This window comes from Pan troglodytes, chromosome X (assembly GCF_028858775.2).
Source record: "Pan troglodytes isolate AG18354 chromosome X, NHGRI_mPanTro3-v2.0_pri, whole genome shotgun sequence".
In the NCBI taxonomy this organism is placed as follows: Eukaryota; Metazoa; Chordata; class Mammalia; order Primates; family Hominidae; genus Pan; species Pan troglodytes.
Window position 1 is genome coordinate 98,794,719 of NC_072421.2, and position 20,578 is coordinate 98,815,296.

At 45.6% G+C, this 20,578-nt stretch overlaps 1 protein-coding gene across 9 annotated transcripts in view; it reads left to right on the forward strand.

Annotated features, from left to right (window-relative positions):
• The window catches only part of DRP2 (dystrophin related protein 2), a 93,275-nt gene that overhangs the window by 46,665 nt on the left and 26,032 nt on the right, over window positions 1-20,578 (forward strand). For 8 of the 9 annotated variants that reach the window (XM_063804526.1, XM_054676561.2, XM_016943606.4 and 5 more), the window contains 11 exons: window positions 3,772-3,951; window positions 8,049-8,212; window positions 9,810-9,966; window positions 11,161-11,281; window positions 13,848-14,116; window positions 14,505-14,651; window positions 15,084-15,162; window positions 17,209-17,269; window positions 17,579-17,640; window positions 19,279-19,353; window positions 20,278-20,479. In XM_063804526.1, coding sequence (XP_063660596.1) covers window positions 3,835-3,951; window positions 8,049-8,212; window positions 9,810-9,966; window positions 11,161-11,281; window positions 13,848-14,116; window positions 14,505-14,651; window positions 15,084-15,162; window positions 17,209-17,269; window positions 17,579-17,640; window positions 19,279-19,353; window positions 20,278-20,479 — 1,454 coding nt within the window. In that variant the 5' untranslated portion in view covers window positions 3,772-3,834. The remainder of the gene's footprint in view (window positions 1-3,771; window positions 3,952-8,048; window positions 8,213-9,809; window positions 9,967-11,160; window positions 11,282-13,847; window positions 14,117-14,504; window positions 14,652-15,083; window positions 15,163-17,208; window positions 17,270-17,578; window positions 17,641-19,278; window positions 19,354-20,277; window positions 20,480-20,578) is intronic. The other variant, XM_063804528.1, reaches the window with a different exon arrangement.

Genomic DNA, 20,578 nt, shown 5'->3' on the forward strand with positions numbered 1-20,578 from the left:
ACTCCTGGGTTTATCTTAGTTTTGTTTTGTGAAGCCTTAACCTAGCATCAGGTCAGTAGAGGAATAAGAAAGAATCTTATAATCTGGAGAGAAATGAATCTCAAAAGAGAAGAAAAGAGATAGTTGATGAAAGAAGAGATACAAACGACCACTAAAAGTGTGGAGGAAAAGCTAAATATCTTTAGCAATTAAGGAAACGCAAAGTAATCCTCAAAATGCCATTTTCACTTACAAAGTTGGCAAATAAAGTAAGAATACATACTGTGGGCAAGTGTGCTGGGAAACTGGCACTCTCATACATTGCTAGTAGTAGTGTAAAATGATATAACTTTTTCTAGGGCAATTTAGACATATGTATCATAAACGCTTTGATCCAGGAATTCTCCCTTATAGGCAATTATCCTATGGAAAGAATCACAAATATGCACAAGGTTGTTCACTGCACTTTGATTTATAAAAAAGAAGAACTATAAACATATGTCTAATTGTTAAACTATGGTGTATCCATTCAGTGGGATACTATACAATGACGATAGCTAACACTTATTGAGTTGTGTATTGTTGCCAGACACTGTGCTAAGTTATTTAAATTATTAACTTTAATCATTAGAATAATTCTGTGAGGATGCTATCATTATTTATCCCCATTTTGCAGATGAGGACACTGAGGCTCAGAGAGGTTAACTTGTCCTGGACCACACTGCTAATAGGTTGAATAGTGTGGATTTGACTCTAGGTCTGTCTGATGCCAGTGCCCATGGCCTCAATCACAGTGCTGTACTTCCTATGCAGCTGTTAAAAATCATGTTTTAGGCTGGGCGTGGTGGCTCACACCTGTAATATAAACACTTTGCGAGGCTGAGGCAGGCTGATCACTTGAGCTCAGGAGTTTGAGACCAGCCTGGCAACATGACAAAACCCCGTCTCTACCAAAAATACAAAAAATTATCCAGGCATTGTGGTGCACACCTGTAGTCCCAGCTACCTGGGGGTACTGAGGCAGGAAGATCGCTTGAGCCTGGGAGGTTGCAGTGAGCCAAGATCACGCCAGTGCACTCCAGCCTGGGTGACAAAGTGAGAGACCCTGTCTCAAAAAAAAAAAATCATGTTTTAAGGGAATAGTTAATGACATTCTAAAATGACCATGATATAATGGCAAGTGAAAAAAGCAGGCTATGAAATGATAGCATGTGATGGCGATTTTATTTTAAAAGTGTATGTATATATTTTTCAGAGAAAAACTAAAGTTCATAGCTGTTAGTAATGATTATCTCTGGGTGGTAATATTACAGATTATTTTTATTTTCATCCTTATTATTTTTTGTATTTCCCAGTTTTTCTATCAAGAACATGTATTACTTCTATAATCAGCAAAAATAAAAATGTTAACATAAAAAGAGGTCTGAAAGCAAGCCTCTTGTAGCCTTTATGCTTATAACACATCCATAGCAGTACTTCATTTTTTAATCTAAGTGACTAATGCTTTTGTGGTGTCTGATCACAGAGGAGCCATATTTTCAGTCATTCTTTGGGGATGAGTAGCTACATAGCTGTATAATCTATAGGGACTTTGACTACAACAAAGTACCCTTTAGACCACAACCTCTTGTGCCCTTGTGATTTGTAATAATCTCCATTCTTTGGACTATGGTCTCCTGAGGAGGAGGGGTGGGTACTTAATGCAAGGAGTCCACATATCTTTAAATGCATAAATGTTTTTCTCACTCGGTAAGTTCTAAAAGTACAGCTACTATTGTGGGTGAGAGTGGGTGAAGTGAGATTTTTTTTTTTAGTCTTAAGAAGGGCCTCTTATATCTAAAACATTGTGAACCACTGGAATAGAGTCTAAAAATGGTGGTTATTTAATTATCTGCATCATGAATAAAAGATGCTCAGTTCCGGCCCTTTGAATCAGGGTTTGTGTGTCTTTGCCCCACACTAAAAGAGATCACCTTATTATTTGCAAGCATCATCTTTGCCACCCATTCTCATCACATTTGTTTACATTCTCTAAACCATCAATTGGTTTGTACATCTAAACTTTGTCCCCATATTTCTCCTTTACTAAGCTTAGCTCTTTACATCTAAAGCTGAATATGTCTCAAGCATAGCTTATTATGCAACACTGCCCCTATTCCCTACCACAGCAAATTTACTCTTTCTCCTGTCTTCCTTCTCTTGCTGTTGGCAACATTATCCACTCAGCTCCCAAATTAGAAACCTTTGACTCCTTCTCCTCCCTTACTGTTCACATCCAATTGATCATCAAGCCCAGTGTATTTTACCTCTCCAATGTACCTCAGAGTCATGCTGTCTGCTTCATCCTCACTGCAACTGCCTGCCTATTCTAACAGCTTCTCAACAGGTTCTTCCTTTTGGAGAATCACTCTACAAGGAAGGCAGGGGGCTCTTTCTAAAATGCAAATCTCGGCCAGGCACAGTGGCTCATGCCTGTAATCCCAGCACTTTGGGAGGCCGAGGCGGGTGGATCACCTGAGGTCAGGAGTTCGAGACCAGCCTGGCCAACATGACGAAACCCCATCTCTACTAAAAATACGAAAAATTAGTGGGGCATGGTGGCAGGCACCTGTAATCCCAGCTACTCAGGAGGCTGAGGCAGGAGAATCACTTGAACCTGGGAGGCAGAGGTTGCAGTGAGCTGAGATCGCGCCACTGCACTCTGGCCTGGGCAACAAGAGCGAAACTCCCGTCTAAAATAAATAAATAAATAAATAAAATAAAATGCAAATCTCATTATGTCACTCCCTGCTTAAAATCTTCAGTGCCTCCCCATTGTCTACAAGATAAAGCCTACAATCCTCTGCTTGTCATTCAAGGCATGGCCCAATGTGGCCACAGCCTCACCTCCTGCTACACACAACAAGGCACCTACCTTGTACTCTGGTCACACGGAACACACCATATATTTAATTTTCATGTTTGTATTTTTTTTAACCTTCACTGCCTAATGACAAATCTGTTTCTCTTTCATGACTCACCTCAAGCACATTTCCTCTAGGGAGACTTTTCTTGACATGACCAGATAGAACTCACGATTCCCTCATCTGTCTCTTCACTTCATCCCATAAACACTTCCATTATGACCTCAAATAACACTTTATGGCCATTATTTTCTCCACATTTGTTCTCTCTGTATGTGATACTCCTCAGGGGAAGCCCCCATGTCTTTTTCATCTCTGTGCCTCTTAAACTCTAACCATACCGATCCCATTGTCCTCTGAACATGCTAGGTCTTTTTATGACATCCACCTTTGCACAGGTGGATCTGTCTGCTGGGAATGCCATTCTCCCTTTCTCCTCTGCACAAGCAAATATCTACTTATCTTTTGAGACTCATCTCAAGTGTGCTCTTTCTGAAATACATGCATATTCTCAGAGTTAGCTGTTCCCCACTCTGTGCTCCCTTAGCCTTTTGGTAAACTCTTGATTTTAGCATTTGCTATGTAAGCATTTTATTATAATTATCAGCATACATGACTGCCTCCCCTACCCATCTTGCCCACCTCCACCCTTAGGCTTTGAGATCTCAGCAGTTATCTTTATGTCTCTAGCACAAAGCACTATAGGTAAACAATAAATGCTTCCTTGGTCAATAATTAAATAAAGTATTTTATGGTACATGGTGGCCTGGGTAGGTCAGTAAGTTTTGAATACTTATTTGTATATCTGGTCAAGGCACCTCTGGGTAGATGCTTGATTCATAGGCTTTTCTAGGTCTTGACTCAAAATCTCTCTGTATTGCTTTTCCAGGTGCTTAATGATCAATAGTTGGTGCACTGCCTATCCTCATCCCCTCCATGAGCCTTGGTTTTTATGCAACCTATGGTCATGCAGGGATGCCCTTACACCCTCCCACGATGTCATGATTGGCAGGCAGCTGACCAGTTCCATCATAGCAGCAGCCTCCGAAGCACCTGCCCCCACCCTCAGGTAAGAGTCTGATAGTGAAAGAAAGACCTGTGGAGAAATAGTGGACACAGGATCTGTGTGTCCTTGGGGTACCCATGCTTCCTAAGGCTCAGGGGCACTCTCTGTATACATGCAACCCCTTGGATAGCATGGGGAATATATTGGGCCCATCCTTTATTACTCATTATGTCTTTTATTGGGGGGCATAAGGAAAGGAAGGGTGTTGGGCTGGGCAGCTCAGAGGGCCCACTGCAGCTGAGGGGGGCTGGTTCCATGTTAACCTTCTAAGAGTTACAGGTCCAGGAATGTCCTAGAAGAGTATGATCCTTCAGGGCATGGTCTAGGACTAGGCAGGTCCTTCCTTTGGCTTGGCTTCTCTGTGGCATGCCTTCCATTTTCCACAGGTGTCTCTCTCCTGCCATCGGCTTTTCCTCTCAAGTTCCTAGCCTTTTTCATAGCTCCTGGCTCATCCCCACTTAGAATTCCATGAGCTCCATATCTGCCTGTCCTCTCTGCTCCTGTAGTAGTGTGATGATGGTGGTGTATGTGTCCGCCTGTGTATGTTGGTAGGCAGGTAGAGGATGTGTGTGAGACAGTAGAGAGGGCAGCCCCCTTTCCCGACAATGAGGGAGGTCTAGGGAAAGTTGACTGGAGAAGGGAGATGCATAAGCATACTTTGGTTGCCCTACAATGCTTTGGGGCCCAGAGACTATGGGGGTGTGAGAAAGTGCTATGTCTCCTGGAGCCTCACAGATGGGCTGCAGTGCTGAGTCACTGCTGGGAGGCAGGCAGCGGCCGAATATACAGGAAGGAGGAAGGGAGGAAGAAAGGAAGTGGGGATGGAGAATGTGGATGCTGGGGAGCCTGTTTTGGGGGCAGTAATGAAGGAAAGTCAAGGTCCAGAGAGGCATTAGAGTCAGGTCCCCCTGAGCTATTTTCCCCACATCCAGCTAGAAAGAAATTACTGCCTCGAACATATTCTCAAAGCGAGAGTCAACATAGACTCCCCCATTAACCTACCCCTTCCCCGGAGTGGGACTTTCACAGGGTCGAGGGATTGAGAAAACTGAGCCCTTCCAAAGGCTTACCCTGTTCATTGTCTACCCCCTCAAAACACCACCATGTAGGCAGGGAAACCTGAGGGCTTCATTTTGTGATTGCCAATAGCATGGGCAACTTCTCTCTTCTGCCACGATCCAGTTTCTCTTCCTTTCCTGCAACCTTTTTCTCAAAGATTCAGGGGATGGATAGAGAGCCTTGAGGGGAGTGGGGTGCAAGAAGCAAATATCCTGGCTACAAAAGCCAGAAGTAGAAGGTAATTGATAGGGAAGGAGAAAGAAATGTGCCTATTGTGTGCCTGGCTCTGCTAGGTGTGACTTGAGAGTATACTGGGAAGTAGGAGAGGGAGAGCAGGGTGATGGAGAATAGTATGGCAGCTGGGTGGGGATTTGGGAAACCAAGAAGTCTGCAGGGAATGCAAAGCTAACATGGGTAGAGCCCAGCTCATCGTGGGTGCTCCCCTCAGAGCCAGGACAGCTTGATTGTGGCTGGGTCACAAGGGGCTTTTTCTAACTCTGGACACTCCCAGTGCAGAGGACCCAGCACGAGTGAAGATATGGCCCAGAGCTAGAACGACTCCCTGCTCTTGGCCTGCCATCCCCTGCCATCCCCCAGCCACCCTGGGTGGCTCCACCCCAGAACCCCAGAAAGAGTCAGGCAGCTGTTCCAACTATTCCTGTAGGTGGGCCTCAGCATGGAAACAATGTGGAACTGTTGGAAAGCCCAGAAGACTCTGTGGGAGATAAATAAGGATGGGAACAGAACCCTTTTTGGTAAAAACGATGTGTTTTCCCTCAGTGCTGAGGGATGGGGGCCCAGCTTGGGAATGTTAACCTTTCCCCAGACAAGTCTGCTGGAAAAGGAGAAGAGTGGCCACTTCCAGGAGGGGCCCTACCCCTCAGGCCAGTGGCTTACAGGAAAGGGCCTTCCCCTGCCCCGACCCAGGGTAGCACAGGCAGGACACAGGAGCCTCCCTGGCAATGGCTGCCTACATGGAACTGCTGGGTCCCAGTGACCCCTTTCCCTCCCCTGTGAAAGTTCAACGGGATGCCCACTAACTATCCATTTCCCTTTGGCCTCAGGGTACAGCGAGAGGTCTGAGGGCTATGGCTCTCCCTCCACTCCTCTCTGCCTCTCAAAGGCAGGGCAGAGCACCCCTCCATTTTCACAGTAGACTCTGACGAATCTCCTGGCCTCTGCACTCACCCAAGGATAATCACATTTAGAGGGATTCTGCTGTGCCTGCTTCCCGATGCTGCCATCCCATGGCTCTGTCCCCAGATGCGCCACAAACCTTCCTCACTGTCTCTGAGGAGGCTTACTTAGTTGAAGACAAGGCTTATTTTCCAAGCCCATCCTCTTATGTCTTAGGGAAATTGCTTACCAGAAGCTTGTCACCAAAGTGGTCTGATCTTATCCTCCACCTCAGGGGAGGGGTGGGCCTAGAGGCAGAGTGAGCCCTTTGTGTCTTCCATGGAAAGGGAAAATAAATCAACAGAAGCTGCCCTCTGCATGCCCCTCCTCAGCACCATGGAATGCCCAGTCCCACTCCCGCCATCCTTGCCAGCCTGAGAGGGCCATCCTGGCCCTGGTGTGGCAGGCCCAGTTGGGAATGAACCGGAATTCTCCAGAGACAAAGCTCTGATTCACCAGCCAGGCCCTGACATAGCCGCCCCCTCCAGATTCCTGGGGGGTCAGTAAACAAACAGGGTGACCCCTGCCTCCTGGCCTGGCTCAGCCCCTCCTGCCTCCCTGAGAGGGCTTGCTCAGAGCCTGTCAGGATTCTGCCTGTTTGTGGCTCACCAGACACTAGGTCTGGATTCCTGGTGAGGGATGATCATGGAGCTGCCGGATCCTGCTATGGACTCCCCAGGCAGCACAGGTAGGGTCAGCTCCTGGGGCTGCAGGCTGGCTGAGTGCTGAGCTTTTCCCATAGCTTGACTGCTTCCTCACTTCCCTTTCTCGGTGTGGCTGTGAGCTATGGTTTTAATGGGATGATTGGTTTCCTAAATTGCCTGGAGAGTCTTGTGTGGGGAAGAAGTATGGTTGGGGGCAAGGGGAGACTACAAGAGTCTTGGCCACTGACTAGCAGGGCCATTTTCTTTCCAAATGAAGGCAAGCATGTAGACAAGCAGGTAGGCAGGTGTGGGTCTCCCTAGTCTGGGGTAGAGCAGCCCAGGCTGATTTCCTCCTCCAATTCCCCTTCCCTCTTCCTGCTCCTGCCCCCTGGCTGGGCAGTTCTGACACTGTTCTATAGGTAGCTACCTTCCTTAGGGCTATCCGGGATAACCACCATTCCCCCAAACCCCACAATTACCCCCATAGGGCCTTACCAGTGCCCAGGAGAGCAAGCAATAGACTATGTGCCTGAGGGCTCAAGACTAGACTTTGGCAGGCTCCATGGCTTGTCCTCTTGGCCATCAACTCTGGTCAGAGTCCTCTGCTCATCTTTATGAGCAGTTCTCTTGAAGACTGTGTCCAGGCTTCCTGACTGTGGTGGACACATCAAAGCCAAGGTTCATATGGGAAGTAAGACGTGGACCACTGATAGTTCTCTCTTGCCAGTCTACTCCCTCTATAAATCTTCATGGAGAAACTCCTCAGCTTGCTTTTCTAGAAGGTTGGGTAAACTGTAGGACCCTGAAGTATGAGCCGACAGCTTACCTGCAATGGTATGGTTGCCCATAATTTGGGCAATTCTGTGCAGCTTCTTACCTAATGCAGGTACTTCCAAGACCCCATCTGGGCAGTGGTCCTGAGGAGTGGGGGCCCAGCTTGGGAATGTTAACCTTTCCCTAGGTCCAAAATTTATAATCATGAGTAACAATAATAGTAGGCAGCAGTTCTATGTAACTGACCTGTACCAAGAGAAGACCTGGCAATGAACAGGACCACAGGGTCTTTCTTCATCTCAGTCCCTGAACACACAGAGAATAGCATTTCTGAACCCTGGCAGCAACCCTTCTCTCCCCTTGTTCACACTTATCTCACCCTTGGCTTGGTGCAGACCAGGGTGTGGCACAATCCAAGGATCACAGGATGTTTGTGTTTCTGTCCAGGTTAGAGCTGCTGTCACCAGCCCTGCACCTCCTCAAGATGGTGCTGGGGTTCCCTGCCTAAGCCTAAAGCTGTTGAACGGGTCTGTTGGTGCCTCTGGACCCCTGGAACCACCAGCCATGAATCTGTGTTGGAATGAAATAAAAAAGAAGTCTCACAACCTCCGGTAAGAAACAGGTGCCTTAGGGAATTGGCTTAGATGGTGTTGGGCTCCTTTTGCTGCTGCACCCTGTCCTTCTCCTCTCAGCCTGTGCATCCCCCTTTCCTTAGCCCACCCACTTCTCCCTTTCCTACACTGGCACTGGGGAAAGAGCCTTGCTTTAGAAGTCAGGAGACTTGGATCTGAGCCTCAGTTTTAAGTAGTTGTGTCACCCTGAATACCTTGTTTGAGTTCTCGAAATGTTAGCTTCCATTTGTTTTTTATAAGGACAAAAAATGAGTGGAGGAATAATACCTGTTCTAACTACCTCACAGTGTGGTCATAGGAATTCAAATCAGATGTGGAAATGCTTTCTAAACTTAAAAATGCCGAGGTATAAATGAAGGGGATGATTGCTCCCTTCTCCTCTTCCTCTCATAGCTGTCCTATATCTTGGTAGGTCTCATCTGTTCACTTCCCCATCCTTTTACGTTCTATCCATAAGTTTTCAGCCCACCTATTTCTCCCCAAACTAAGGGTAGCTCTGTAAGAGCCTGAAGTCAATTTTTTTCTCAGTTGATCGGCTTTCCCTAGCTGTCTGTGCATGCCTGCCACTTTTTTTCTCCACCCTCTATCATCAAAGTCCAAGCTTCTGGCTTCTGATGGGCTTTGTTAGGGGTGAGGCATTGTGGATAAGTTGAAAGAATGCAGGCTTTGGAGTCAGGTAAACCTGAGTTCAAATCATCGCTCTATCAATGACTTAACTGTGTGACCTTTGGGAACCTACTTACCCTTTCTGGGCAATAGGAATGCCTACTTAATAAGGTTTTTGTAAGAATTAGTTGAAGCAATAATTTAGGTAAAGATCTTGGCCTAGGTGGTGGTGGGAGGGGGGGGCAATGAATAAAGATAGTTATTATTGTCAGCCAAGGGGAATGGCTTGATGGCTGCACATATCCTTGGCCAGCCTCTAGCTTCCTACCATGGTTCATTTGGAGGGCAGCGGGGTAGGAGGGCAGACAGAGATAATTATACAGTACAGATTTTTCTGTTTCCATATCTCAGACCTCTAGCCAATGTTCCTTTGGGTCCCAAGGACTGTTATATTCGTATGCATCCTTGCACATGTGCATGCCTATACTCAACCACCCAACTTGCCCTTTCCACTTACTGAATCCTCTCCTGCTCAGAGGGCAGTTCGGAACAGCCTCTATGGTTGAGCAGTTTGGCATGACTTGAATTCTACCAGGGCAAGAGGGGAACCAGACAGCTGTCACCTCTAATGCCCTTGTTCAGTTTCCTACCCTTCCCAGCCTGATGTTTGGCACGCAACTGAAGTAACTGAGATCCACAAAGTGACATTTTAAGCCATTCAAGTTTGGGATGCCTCCACACCCATGGTTCTACCTACTCGTTTTAGTACTGTGCTCCATGTGGAGGTGCCTTGGGACCCTCTTTGGGTGGGTAAGAGGGAGGACTCCAGGCCTCCTCCCACTTGAACCAGAAAAGCTCCTCCTGAATTTGTTTTCTGTATTAAAGTTCCATATAACTTAGTTTGGAAAAAAAAATGTTTTGCCACTTAAAAAGAAGACTGAACATCACTGGTTTTACTCATTGTGTGCAGCGCTCGCCTAGAGGCCTTCTCAGACCACAGTGGAAAGCTTCAGCTCCCTCTTCAAGAGATTATTGACTGGCTCAGCCAAAAGGATGAGGAGTTGTCAGCTCAGCTGCCCCTACAAGGGGATGTGGCCCTGGTGCAACAGGAGAAGGAGACACATGCGGTAGGTTAGAATCAGAGAAGCCGTGGTGTGTAGCCTCTCAGCTGGGGAGGAATCCCTTCTGCAGCCACCCAGCTCTGCTGAGACACCTAAATGAATAGGAGGCTGTATGCAGTCCTATTAGTCTGTGGCTAGCATGCCACAGCCTAAGTCAAATATTTTCTTTCTACCCCTCCCATCAAATTCTAGCCTCCCTTAAAATACTGCCATGATTTTTAATGGGAACATGGGGAAATGAACATAACATAATGCTAAGTGAAAAAACACAGGATACAAAACTAAGTGCAAGTGGATCTCAATTGTATAAAAATGTATATAGATGAGTGTGATGTTTACATACGTGTAACAGCATAGGAAGGAACTGTATCAAAATGTTAACAATGGTTAACTCTAGGTAATAAAATTGGAGTTCTTAATTTTCTTCATATCTTTCTGAAATTTCTAATATTTCTGTGATATATATTACTGCTGTAGTTAAAATACTTCTTAAAATGACTACAGAATGAAATATAATACAGCAATAAAATAAACTATAACCACGTGCCACAGCATGGGTGAATCTTACAGACAGACAATATGTTGAGTGAAAAAAAGCCGGATACAAAAAGAGTATATACTGTATGATTCCACTTATACAAAGTTTAAAAATAGGCAAAACTAATCAGTGGTTTTACAAGTAAAAATTGTGGTCACCTTTGTGGGAGGGGAGGGAGGGGTGGGGCATGAAGGTGAGATAGTGACTAAGAGGGCCCACCTGGGATGCTGATAGAGTTCTGTTTCTTGATCTCAGTACTGGCTACATCAAGATGTACAGTTTTAGTTTGTGTATCCCGTATATATTTCAACCAAAAATTTAATTATAATTTTAATATAAATCCTGCCTATCTTGGTTTTGATTTCCATAAGACCCTTACAGGAAGCTTTCTGAGTCTTCTGGAGAACCAAGATCCCCACATTTTTCTCTATCCTGTGGCATAGACAGACAAATTTCATACTAAACAGACCTTCCAGTGTCAGAGTTATTTTTCTGTCTATCAGGAGGATTGCACGTCTTTTTGTCTAGGTAGTTCAAAGATACCTGATAATGCCAAAGAATCAAGACACACTGAGAAGAAGAAAGGTTGTCAATTGCAGGATGGAATGTAAAGTGATTGAAAAACTTTCCTTTCCTGTTGACCATATTGCTAAACTTTATAGGCCTTTATGGAAGAAGTCAAGTCTCGGGGCCCCTACATCTATTCTGTGCTGGAGTCAGCTCAGGCCTTCCTGTCCCAGCACCCATTTGAGGAGTTAGAGGAGCCTCATTCTGAGAGCAAAGGTAGGTGGTCTTCTGTTTTTCCCACTTCTTCTTGAGCCATGTACTGCTGAACAAACACCCTCCTGCCTTCACCAAACTCATTTTCTTACCTGTTATCTAGGAGGATAGTTTCCCCCAGGAGTCCATCCAAAGTTGGGGGGAAGCAAGATTCCTACTGCAGGAAAAAAAGCAAAGAGAATATAGCCTGGAGCAGGGGTCAACAGTTGTGTGACCCAAAGCTGTATGTGGCTCTTTGGAGCAGCATGTGTGGCCATTTAATGAGATGTGGAAAAGAAAAACAAAAAACCACTCAAATGAATTGAACTGACTCAATGAATAAAAGTACCAGTATGTCCTTTAAAAACATAGTGCTGGCTGGGCACAGTGGCTCATGTCTGTAATTCCAGCACTTTGGGAGGCTGAGGCAAGAAGATCACTTGTGCCCAGAAATTCAAGACTAGCCTGGGCAACATAGTGAGACCCCCATCTCTACAATTTTTTTTTGTGGGGGACGGAGTCTCGCTCTGTCGCCCAGGCTGAAGTGCAGTGGTGTGATCTTGGCCCACTGCAAGCTCTGCCTCCTGGGTTCATGCCATTCTCCTGCCTCAGCCTCCCGAGTAGCTGGGACTATAGGCACCTGCCACCACGCCTGGCTAATTTTTTGTATTTTTAGTAGAGACGGGGTTTCACTGTGTTAGCCAGGATGGTCTCAATCTCCTGACCTCGTGATCCACCCACCTCGGCCTCCCAAAGTGCTGGGATTACAGGCGTGAGCCACCACGCCTGGCCCCAAAAATTTTTTTTAATTAGCTAGGTTTTGTGGTGTGTGCCTGTAGTCCCAGCTACTTGAGAGGCTGAAATGGGAGGATCACTTGAGCCCAGAAGTTCGAGGCTGCAATGAGCTATGATTGCTCCACTGCATTCCAGCCTGGGCAACAGAGCAAGACCCTGACTCTAAAAATAAATAATATACAATAAAATAACAAACTAAAATAATCATAATTTAAAAATACTGCTTTATTCCAACATCGAGGGACATGCAAACCAGCAAATAATAAACCTTTATAAAATCTAAAAAGTTAGGTGATGATTGCCTTTGAAAGGCAAATTGGCTATGACTCTTTGGAATTTTTTTGTGTTTAGTCTTTGTTTTTGAGACAGCCTCTCACTTCATAACCCAGGCTGGAGTGCAGTGGCGTGATCACAGCTTATTGCAGCCTTGACCTCCCAGGCCCAAGCTATCCTCCAGCCTCAGCCTCAGCCTCAGCATCCTGAGTAGCTGGGACTACAGGCGCATGCTACCACACCCAGCTAATTTTTGTGTTTTTTGAAGAGACCAGGTCTCGCCATGTTGGCCAGGCTGGTCTTGAACTCTTGGGCTCAAGTGATTGGCCTGCTTGGCCTCCTGAAGTGTTGGGATTACAGGTGTAAGTCACTGCGCCCAGCCGACTGTGACTCTTTGATACTGACTCCAATAACTTCTAGCCCCTTCCCTTGATAGAGAGGGCCACTCTGGTCTAAATTCAAATAAGGCAGTGGGATGGGACTCATGGTGACTAGATCTGAGTGGTGGTCCAGCAAGCCCTCTTCTCCAAAAAGAATCCTCAACCCTCTGAGATGGATTGTGAATAGCCTGAAAGGACCCTTCATGAATTGAGCCCTTTGTCAATGCCATATGCCCATCTCAGTTTATTTCTGGCCCTTCAATGGGAGGGCTAGTACTTAATTTGATGCCCGATGGGCCTCAGATAGGACAAGCTCTAGAAAGAGCAGCACAATTCTAGTTAGCCTGGGGCTATGGGGCTCTGGATCTTCTGAGGAGAGATCTGAGGGAGGAAGAAGAAATCTACAGATTAGGAGCCTAGGTGGAAAAGCCAGACACATTATACCAACTTCTCCTGGGCTGAGCCTTCATAAAATGCCTCCCTTTGGCTGGAAGTGGGCAACAGAAACTAATGCAAAATCACATTCCAGGGTCGTATGAATAGGGCTCTAGATGACTTGCCTCACTATACCTTTTATAATGTCTTACTTTTTCATTTCCTACTGTTTCAAAATATGAGGAAATCCTCATGATATAGTAAGTGGAAAAACACAATATGGTCTCTTGACTGTGGTGGCGGATATGTAAACCAACGCATGTGATAAAATCACATAGAACTAAACACACGTGTACACACACACACATACACACACGAATACAAGTAAAACTGGGGAAACTTGGACAAAATTGGCAGATTATGTCAATGTCAATATCCTGATTGTGATATTATACTGTAGTTTTGCAAGATGTTGTCATTTGGGGAAACTGGGTAAAGGGTACATGAAATCTCTGTGTTATTACTTATAACTGCCTATGACTCTACAATGATTTAAAAATAAACAGTTTTTTTTAAAAAAAACGTGACTGTATTAAAGGGCTCAACCATGGAAAAATATGTATTTGTGTGTGTATGAATATATACACAAACATGCCCACATGTGCACACACACATACACACACATTTTATAAAGGGCTGTTTCTGTCTCTTTCTTTGAGCTGACCCTGCCTGGTTGGCCTAACCTGGCTTCCTGCCTCCTCTTGCAGATACCTCCCCGAAACAGCGGATCCAGAATCTCAGCCGCTTTGTATGGAAGCAGGCGACGGTGGCCAGTGAACTGTGGGAGAAGTTGACAGCCCGCTGTGTGGACCAGCACCGTCATATTGAGCGGACTCTGGAGCAGCTCTTGGAGATTCAAGGGGCAATGGAGGAACTAAGCACTACTCTGAGCCAAGCTGAGGGAGTCCGAGCCACTTGGGAGCCCATTGGGGATCTCTTCATTGATTCACTCCCAGAGCACATCCAGGCTATTAAGGTATGCAAGCCCCCTCCCCTGACTACAGTCTACCCTGAGACCTGACACTCTCCCCAGACACTGACAATGTTTCTGCTGCTGAGACTCCATTGTTGGCCTGGACTACAACTGAGTTGCTGTCAGTTTATGTGCTAGATTTGGGGCTGGTTTGGCTGGAGTCTTTTCTGTTTTTCTACTTTCTTCTCTTTTCCTGGTGTTTTCTGAGGATGAGAGGAAGAGGATAAGGACAGTGGCCGCCCACACCTTAGTCTGGTTGCCCTAATAGGCAAGCACTAGGCTGTGTTATTGAAACAAAACCTCTGGGTGAAGAGGGAAGAGTAGAGGTGAATGACTAATGTTTCTTCTTTCCCACTCTGTCTGCTGTGGCACTTGGGTCCTGGTTCTCCAGCTGTTCAAAGAAGAATTCTCCCCCATGAAAGATGGAGTAAAGTTGGTGAATGATCTGGCCCACCAACTTGCCATTTCTGATGTGCACTTGTCAATGGAGAATTCCCAGGCCCTGGAACAGATCAACGTCCGATGGAAACAACTACAGGTAGAAGAGCAGCCTGGAGTGAACCATGGGGAGATGCCTCCATATAACTAGGCTTGGGGGAAACTTCTTCAGGGGTATGGAAATAGGATCTGCATGGGAAAAGAGGAGTGGAGAATGTGGAGCTAGGGAATGGGCTTTTCAACCTCTAAGCTGCAGGGAATGATTAAAATGAATAAGAGGGGTCTTTCTGGATTTGGGCACTCAGGGTAGACAGGGGCAGGGGAAGAGTGACTGTGGCCTGGAATTAGGGATGCTCTGCTGTGACCTTTGGGAGTTCTGGGGGATGGCTAGGAGTTGGGTGACGGTGGGAGAGGCTGGAACCAGAGAAAAGCCAGTCCCTGAGGAAGCTCATAAAGATTCCCAGAGGCACCTGGGGATCCCACTCTAAATAGCTGGAATGAATCTACTGACCTCACCCTGTTCTTTCCATAGGCGTCAGTTAGTGAGAGGCTTAAGCAGCTCCAGGATGCCCACCGGGACTTTGGGCCTGGGTCACAGCACTTTCTCTCCTGTACGTGAACCAAACTGGACTCCACTTAGCAGAACCTCAGCCATCTTCCTGGAGAGTCTATTGTTATCCCCTGGGGCCCTGGTGGGAGCCCAGTATACCTTGACATCCGAGAAGCAGTAAGGATAAAACAGTGTGGTATAGTGGTTAAAAGAACAGTCTCTCGGCTGGGTGTGGTGGCTCACACCTGTAATCCCAACACTTTGGGAGGCTGAGGTGGGCGGATCACCTGAGGTCAGGAGTTCGAGACCAGCCTGGCCAACATGCAAAACTCCGTCTCTACTAAAAATACAAAAATTAGCTGGGCATGGTGGCGGGCGCCTGTAATCCCAGCTACTCGGAAGGCTAAGGCAGGAGAATTGCTTGAACCCAGGAGGTGGAGGTTGCAGCCTGGGCGATAAGGATGAAACTCCGTCTCAAAAAAAAAAAAACAAAAAAACAAAAAAAAAACAATCTCTCAAATCGGAGAGATCTGGGTCTGAGGCACAGCACCTCAACCTAATAACTGTGCAGGCTCAAAAAAAAAAAATAGCTTACTCTTTCTGAACCTCAATTTTCCCATCTGTAAAAGGAAGGAAAAATATTACCTAGCTCATCAGGTTATGGGAATTAAATGACTTTATTTTTTCAACAATATTTATTGAGGGCCTTCTGTGGGCCAGATACTGCTCTAGGCACTGGGGCTGCATCAGTAAACAAAACACACAGAAATCCTTAGACAGCTTATATTCTAGCTGGGGAAACCAGACCAAAAACAAATAAGTAAAATATATATAAGGTTACTTGGTGACAAGGGCTATGGACAAAAAGCAGGGAAGGCGTGGATAGGGAGTGCTGGACTTAAGCATGGAGGTGTTGCAATTTTGAACAGGGTGGTTAGCAGAGGCCTCACTGAGAAGGTGGCAATTGAGTAGAGGTCTAAAGTAGATGAAGAGATGAACCATGTGGATGATAGCTGAGGGAAGAGCATACCAGGCAGAGGGAACAGCATATTCCATACCTTTAAGGTAAGGATGTGTCCAAGAAACAGTAAGGAGAGCAAAGTGTGGGGGAGTAGGGGAGGCTGGAGCATGTAAGGCCTTGTAGGCAATGGGAGGAACCTCAGATTTTATTCTCAGTACAGTGGGGAACCATTGGCAGGGTTTGAGCCAAGGGATGACATGATCTGCCTTATGTTTCAACAGAGTCAGGGTGTTGAGAAGAGACTACTGGGGAGCAAGATTGGGAACAGGGAGGCCTATTTGGAGGTACATTGCAATAATCCAGGTGAGGGATTATGGTGGCCCAGACTAGGGGGCTGGTAGCAGTGGAGATGGTGAGAATATACAGACAGAAAAATGAGATATGCACACAAAGCAATGAGCATAATATCTGGCACATAGTAGGAGCTCAGTAAATGTTAACTGTGGTTAAAATTGTTGCTATTATAATCATTGGCATACAGCTATACCTGCAGGCGGAGGACTCTTGTACCGAGGAAAACTGCAGTGAGCAAGCTGGCCATGTAAACTGAGCCATTCCTGGAAGGTCCAAAAGATAGACACAGGCAGAGAGAGGCATGAGTTTCCAGAGTTCCTCATGAGAGAGAGAGAAATGGGCAGTACCATTACCCACAGTCCCACAGGACTGAGAAGCTTGACCTTCTAGGGGAAGAGCTTTGAGCCCTAAGGGGAAAGTGGAGTCTACTTCATATCCGCAAGAGTAATCCAGCTGCCTGCAGCTGATGGGTAGAAATGGCAGTCTGCTCAGGGAGAAGATTGTCAGGGTGGCCAAGGCCAAGTATTCCTGTTCATGCCCTTGCCACATCTCTGGTATGTTAGGATATCGGTGACAACCTCTTCTCCTTGCCTTGCCCTAACATCAGGGAGAGAAGCGTGTTCATTAGAACTCTTTGTCCCACCCTCAGAGGCTGTTAAGAGCTGGCAATGAAATTCAGACATCCCCTTTTGGGCTTGACAACCTCTTTGGGAGAATAGAGCAAGGGAGTAGCTGGGGGCCTTAAGAGCATTAGTGGCCAGCTTTTTTTCTCTTTCTCTTCTCCTTTACCAGCCTCTGTCCAGGTTCCCTGGGAAAGAGCAATTTCACCCAATAAAGTTCCCTACTACATCAAGTGAGTGACCATCTGAATCAGAAGCGGGTCAGTCACCTGCCCACCCCCTCCCTCTCCTGCCTTTTTGCTACCTGTCCTTGTCACTCTGTCTGTTGGGATTCCTCCATCCAGTTCGGTTTTTCTCCTACTCATCTCAAGATCTCAAGATTCTACTTGGGTAAAGGTGAACCCTTGGGCTTTGGCATCTTGGGTTTACCCTCGAATCCTGCAGCTTCTTGCATCCAACCTGTCACTGAGTGGTGTGCACATCTGAGTGTGGGGGTGGGTGGGTGGTATAGATGCTGGTACTATTGATGCTATTGTTTGTAGCCACCAGGCTCAGACCACATGCTGGGACCATCCCAAGATGACAGAGTTATACCAAACCCTAGGTAAGAATGTGGGCTTCCTGTATAGGGTGGGCATATACACAGCTGCCTTTGTCCTATAATGTCCATCTACAGATGAATGGATAAAGAAAATGTGGTATATCCATGTAATGGAATATTCAGCCTTTAGAAAGAAGGAAATACTGCCATTTGAAACAATGTGGATGAACCTGGAGGACATTGTGCTAAGTGAAATAATAAGCCAGAAACAAAAGGCAAATACTACATGATCTCATGTATGTAAGGAATCTAAAATAGACAGACTCATAGAAGCAGAGAGTAGAATGGTGGCTGCCAGTGGCTGAGGGGAGGGGAAAATGGGGAGATACTGGTCAAGAGTACAAAGAAGTTTCAATTATACAAGATGGATAAGTCCTAGAGATCTACGGTGCAGCATATTACCTATAGTGAACAATACTGGATTGTATCGTTAAAAATTTGCTAAAAAGGTAGATCTTATGTTAAGTGTTCTTACAGAAAAAAACAATAAAGAGGGTAGTTGGAACTTTTTGGAAGTGATGGATGTACTAATGGCATAGATTGGGGTGATGGATTCATAGATGCATACTTGTCTCCAAACTCATCAACTTGTAGACATTGAATCTGTAAAGCTTTTTATATGTCAGCTATAACTCAATAAAGTGGTTTTAAAAAGAATAGAAGAGAATCGCAGTCAATAAGCAGGTGGGAGAGGGAATGAGTGCCTCATCGTTTCTCCAACAGCCTGCCTTCCTTTATCCTCGCACCTTTCTCAACTGGAGGCTCTACATTCCCCTCTGGACCATTTTATCACCGGATTAGTGCATTATTCTTACAGATGTGAAGTCTGATTTGCTTTAAAAGACTGTCCAGGCTGTGATGAGCGTAACTCTTGTGTGCCTTATCTTTGCCTACTGTGAGAGACTCATCATTATGTTTGTTGCACATTTTATCCATGCTGATGCGTGTGACTACAGTTCATTCTTTTTTACCACTATAGAATGTTCCATTGTATATAGCACAGTTTCTGCTGTTGACAGACACGTGGGTCATTTCTTGTTTTAAGCTAATGAGGACAGTGCTGCTGAGAAGTTTCTTGTATGTGTCTTCCAGTACATGTGTGCAAAGATTTCTCTGGGGCATGTTTTTCAGTCTGCAGGTCATAACATCATTTCAGTGTGTTGTGACAAACATTTAAAAAGTTGAAATAGACCAGGAAATATTAATATGCAACAGATCCTTAGCAAGAGTCATAGTTGATATTAATTTTGTTGTTTTCACTCTATGCAATCTAGTAAGGAATTGCTTCCTGAAATGTTTGATTTAGTTATTTTTACATATATACATGTATGCTATAAAATGAATTTCATACTGTAAGTCTTGATCAAAAAGCATTTGCAAGTCACTGCTCTGGGATATATAGCTGGCTGGGTGGTGGGATATGTGACTGTTCCATTTTACTAGGTGATACCAAGTTGTTTTCAAAGATGATTGTGTCAGTTCACACTTTCACTGGCAGTTCTCATTCATCCCCACTCTTGTTGACACTTGCTATTGTCAGACATCTATTTGTTGCCAGTCTGGTGGGTGTAAAATGGTATCTTGTTGCGGCTTTAACTTGAATTTTTCTGATCTGAGTGGGTCTCTCTCCATTCTTTGCAGCTGATCTGAACAACATTAAGTTCTCAGCTTATCGCACTGCCATGAAACTCCGCAGAGTCCAGAAAGCCCTGCGCTGTACGTCTCCTGTTGTACTTCCCTATGACGTTCACCACCCCTCTCCTGTTCCTCATCTGTCTGCTGTTTCTCATTTTCCTCCCACCTTGGCAAAGGTTGTTGATTGGCTTGGTGGAAACTCTCCAAAGCCTGCAATATGCTAGCTGTCAACTTCTGCTCTTCCCAGTTACCTTCCACTCTCGCTAGGCCCCAGACGTGTTTCCAAATTAACCCCACTGTTATGCTCCTCCTTGACCCTTTTCCCATGCTCAGTATGTATAATCAAGCAACTGCTTTGTGACAGGAAGTACTGCAACCCATGATTTGCCATCTTCGGGTTATTGGATGTAGCAGCAAAACTGTTGAAGCAAATACCAGTGGTTAGGGAACAGTGTGGCTGAGGATATAATATGCCTTCTGGCCTTTCTCGGAGACACTGTTCATTCAGACTTCCTGGCTCAGGCATGTCTGGCTAGGCTGAGCCAGCATTTGGGGGTAATTAAGATGTCCTCTTGATGTATGTCACATTTCCCCAACCATACCTGAGCCTTCATTGCTGGTGTCTAGGTTCTCAGAACAAAACTTACAGACGAACCTATTTGCAATTGAAACTCATGCAAAGACAGAAACTTAAAATGGGATTTGATCCCTTGGGAGTTAGTATAACATAGGAGTTGAGTTTACTCATGTCCCATCATCTTTTTGAAACTGATGTCAAAGAACATTGGATATAAAAACATGTTGGGTTAATTTGAGGAACATTTTGCTGCCTTCTGCCTCCTTGGATGAGGGTCTTAGTAAAGGACAAGCTTGTATCATATTTGCAAATGGTTGATCTGGAGATTGAGTCAAATTTGGTGATGCTGGTGGCTTTATCTCCTTATTTAATCCCTGGGGTTCTACTTTTGGCTATATATTTTTTCTCTTCTCTTCTTTCCTTACCAGTGGACCTGGTAACTTTAACCACAGCCCTGGAAATCTTCAATGAGCATGATCTGCAGGCCAGTGAGCACGTGATGGATGTGGTAGAGGTCATTCACTGCCTGACTGCCTTATATGAACGTTTGGAGGAGGAAAGAGGCATCCTGGTCAACGTGCCACTCTGTGTGGACATGAGCCTCAATTGGCTCCTCAATGTTTTTGATAGGTAAGGGCTTTCAGCTCTGGAAGCCTCCAGGATAAAATTCAATGGGATATCTCAAGTGGGCCTGGTGGGAAGGTGTTGCTCCCATAGTAGACTTGGACC